This window comes from Sinocyclocheilus rhinocerous, unplaced genomic scaffold (assembly GCF_001515625.1).
Source record: "Sinocyclocheilus rhinocerous isolate Xijiao unplaced genomic scaffold, SAMN03320098_v1.1 scaffold7907, whole genome shotgun sequence".
In the NCBI taxonomy this organism is placed as follows: Eukaryota; Metazoa; Chordata; class Actinopteri; order Cypriniformes; family Cyprinidae; genus Sinocyclocheilus; species Sinocyclocheilus rhinocerous.
Genome location: NW_015663009.1, coordinates 15,545 through 19,316, shown reverse-complemented (window position 1 = coordinate 19,316; position 3,772 = coordinate 15,545). Strand labels below are relative to the sequence as shown.

At 37.4% G+C, this 3,772-nt stretch overlaps 1 protein-coding gene across 1 annotated transcript in view; it reads right to left on the bottom strand.

Moving 5' to 3' along the window:
* gtf3c1 (general transcription factor IIIC subunit 1) overlaps window positions 1-3,772 on the bottom strand; it is a gene marked incomplete at its 3' end in the record, with an annotated part of 21,496 nt that overhangs the window by 7,356 nt on the left and 10,368 nt on the right. The window contains exons 16-19 of the mRNA XM_016539018.1: window positions 3,496-3,641; window positions 2,260-2,357; window positions 941-1,037; window positions 620-855 (exon numbers count right to left, since the gene is read on the bottom strand). Of these exons, the coding sequence (XP_016394504.1) occupies window positions 620-855; window positions 941-1,037; window positions 2,260-2,357; window positions 3,496-3,641 (577 nt within the window). The remainder of the gene's footprint in view (window positions 1-619; window positions 856-940; window positions 1,038-2,259; window positions 2,358-3,495; window positions 3,642-3,772) is intronic.

The window sequence follows — 3,772 nt, the reverse complement described above, 5'->3', positions numbered from 1 at the left end:
GATTTCTCTTTTTCTTTTGTTCTTTGATTTACATCAATGACAGACTTCAGCAGGTTTCACTTTAAAATCAGCGCTGTCTCTTTAAAACCTGATGCATATCTGACACATATCTGATTTTCTCCCAACTCGTTATGGTCATTTAAGACTTTATAACTCGTTTAAGACTACGTTTACAAGGTAACTCGCCAAAACCGCACAATTTGACATAATTGTGTGTTTTCGTGCGTTGAAGCGCTACTGGTGAGCTGTGTGAAGCGGCTCAGCGTATGCATACAGCCGAACGCACAGCCTTTCAAACTATACTTCACTGACTGCACCGTGCTCTTGTCGCTTATGACAGAACAGCTAGTCACGATGATCTGGTCTTCGGAAAAGATTATTTTATTCGCTTATGTCAGAAACAGCGAATCTCTTTAAAAACTGGCTGTTGTTTTCACTTCATTGCATTGTTAAAATTTGTAAAAGTTGTACCCGCCAACTGGCGACTGACACTGTTACATGGACTCGCCAACGCTACTCGCATTTGGCGCTTGGCGAGTGTTAATTTTAGGCCCTGTATGTATATATATATATATATAAACAAGATTGTGTTGTGTGTAGGTCATCACCAGCGGTTCACAGCAGCTCAGTGAACCAAAGGAAGCGCACTGTTAATGCAGGCGGTGTGTCTGTACCTAGAGGAGTGTTGAGACACACACATAGCAGGTCGAACCAGTAGTTCTCCACCTCCTGCGCGCTGCTGAACACGTAGTGTCTCCTCTCAAACAGACGCAGGCTCTCGATGGCCATGTTATAGTGCGGGTCACACACCGTCGTGTCCACGATCCTGGCCTTCGACTTCAGGAACACAAAAACCTGACACACACACACGATCCTGTCGTTAGTTTAACACACGACGAGCGTCACCTGAGCGGTGATCATGTGACCCAGACGAGCTCACCTGGTCTTTATCCATGAACTTCTCAGTGGGGCCAAACTGCAGCAGACCCATGAAACACAACCGCTGCAGACTCTCGTGGAAACTGAAGATGTACTTCCTGTGAGAGAGACCATCATCCCCACATCAGCATCATCACAACACTGAGACAATACAGTGTCAATGCTGTGTCTGTGTGTGTGTGAGAGAGTGTGTGAGTGTCTGTGTGTGTGTGAGAGAGAGAGTGTGTGTGAGTGAGTGAGAGCCAAGTACCAATAATAATTTTAGTCTTAATTTCTTTGCTTTCAAATGTTAAAACTATCAAACCAGCTTGTATTTTTACAGAAAACCACAGCAAGCTTCTGTTCAATTGACAACAGATTTATACATTATTATCATCATCACTAATTCAGCAATGTTATTATAGCTTTGCATTTTAAGTGTTTTTATGCTAATACTGTTTTCAAATTTGCTACAAATTTCAGTTTCATTTTTATTGGTTTCATTGATTTTGTTCGTTTTAGTTGTAGTTTTTATTTAGTGATTTTGTTTAGATTTCCATTTATTTACCGCAACACTGTTAGTGCCATGATCTACTCTTTCATCTGCAGTAACACAGGAATATCTACAGCACCGACTGTTTCAAAGCAGTAATAAACAGGAAAATAATAATGTCAATGTTGTCAAAATCTTCAGTTATGAAATAAACTCATTTTCAGCTGTAAAGAAAATCCAGATTAATCCGAGCCCTGAGCCATCTTCAAGAATCAGCTAAAAACACATCTCTTCCATCTTTATTTGACCCTCTAACTCTAGCACTCTCTATTCTAATTCTATTTTATCTATTTATTTTCTCTTTTTATTAAAAAACAAAACAAAACAATTGCACTATTAATTTTCTAACTGCTTGTTTTGTTAAAAAAAGGCCTCTAACACTAGGTTTCTCTATTCTTTTTCTATTCCATATAACTTGTTTTGTTTTTATTAATTATATAAATAAAAACAAACACAAACAAAAAAAAACCTTGCTGCGTGTACTGCGTTAAGCTAACTGAGACTTGTTATAGCACTTGTATATCATTGCTCTTTTGTTGATTTTGATTGCTTTATTGTCCTCATTTGTAAGTCACTTTTGGATAAAAGCGTCTGCTACATGACTAAATGTAATGTAATGTAAAGAAGCTCTGCAGAAGACAAAACGTTTTGTTCTCATCTGATAGCGTCAGTGCAGTGAAATCATTAATATTAATGAGTGTTAAGGTAAAGGTGTGTGTCTGTACCTGGTAGTTGACCTGGTGAGTGTGTGTGTGTGTGTGAGTGTGAGTGTGAGTGTGTGTGTGAACCTCTTGTGCAGCAGCTGTCGTTTAATCTCAGCAGGCAGGAATCGGATCAGATAATGCTGCTTCACTGGATCTTTCAGATACTGCTCCAAACCCTCAACCTAAACACAACATTAACGCACCACATGATTATTCAGAATACTACTTTTATTTTGTTTTTCAATTATAGAAATTAAGCAAATCAATAACAAAACAAGCAGTTAAAAACAATTATTTTATTTTACATAAGAGCCAAGTACCAATAATAATTTTAGTCTTAATTTCTTTGCTTTCAAATGTTAAAACTATCAAACCAGCTTGTATTTTTACAGAAAACCACAGCAAGCTTCTGTTCAATTGACAACAGATTTATACATTATTATCATCATCACTAATTCAGCAATGTTATTATAGCTTTGCATTTTAAGTGTTTTTATGCTAATACCGTTTTCAAATTTGCTACAAATTTCAGTTTAATTTTTATTGGTTTCATTGATTTTGTTCGTTTTAGTTGTAGTTTTTATTTAGTGATTTTGTTTAGATTTCCATTTATTTACTGCAACACTGTTAGTGCCACGATCTACTCTTTCATCTGCAGTAACACAGGAACATCTACAGCACTGACTGTTTCAAAGCAGTAATAAACAGGAAAATAATAACAGTGTCAATGTTGTCAATATCATCAGTTATGAAACAAACTCATTTTCAGCTGTAAAGAAAATCCAGATCAATCCGAGCCCTCAGCCATCTTCAAGAATCGGCTAAAAACACATCTCTTCCATCTTTATTTGACCCTCTAACTCTAGCACTCTATTCTAATTCTATTTTGTCTATTTATTTTCTCTTTTTATTTAGAAAAAAACAAAACAATTGCACTCTATTCATTTTCTAACTGCTTGTTTTGTTTAAAAAAAGGCCTCTAACACTAGGTTTCTCTATTCTATCTAACTTGTTTTCTTTTTATTAATTATATAAATAAAAATAAACACAAACAAAAAAAAAACTTGCTACGTGTACTGCGTTAAGCTAACTGAGACTTGTTATAGCACTTGTATATCATTGCTCTTTTGTTGATTTTGATTGCTTCCATTTGTCCTCATTTGTAAGTCACTTTGGATAAAAGCATCTGCTAAATGAATAAATGTAATGTAATGTAAAGAAGCTCTGCAGAAGACAAAACGTTTTGTTCTCATCTGACAGCGTCAGTGCAGTGAAATCATTAATATTACTGAGTGTTAAGGTAAAGGTGTGTGTCTGTACCTGGTAGTTGACCTGCACGACCTGCATGAAGACACTGAGCGGCAGAGACACCAGCACATCACTGATGAGAGCCCAGCCGAAGCCGAAGTCCTTGTGCAGCGGGATGGGAGGAATGTACCTCTTCCAGCTGTTCTCCTTCACGAACACTACACAGACACAGAGACACACACACACAGAGACACACACACACACCACACACACACACAGAGACACACACACACACCACACACACACACACACACAGAGACACTCACACACAGAGACACACACACACACA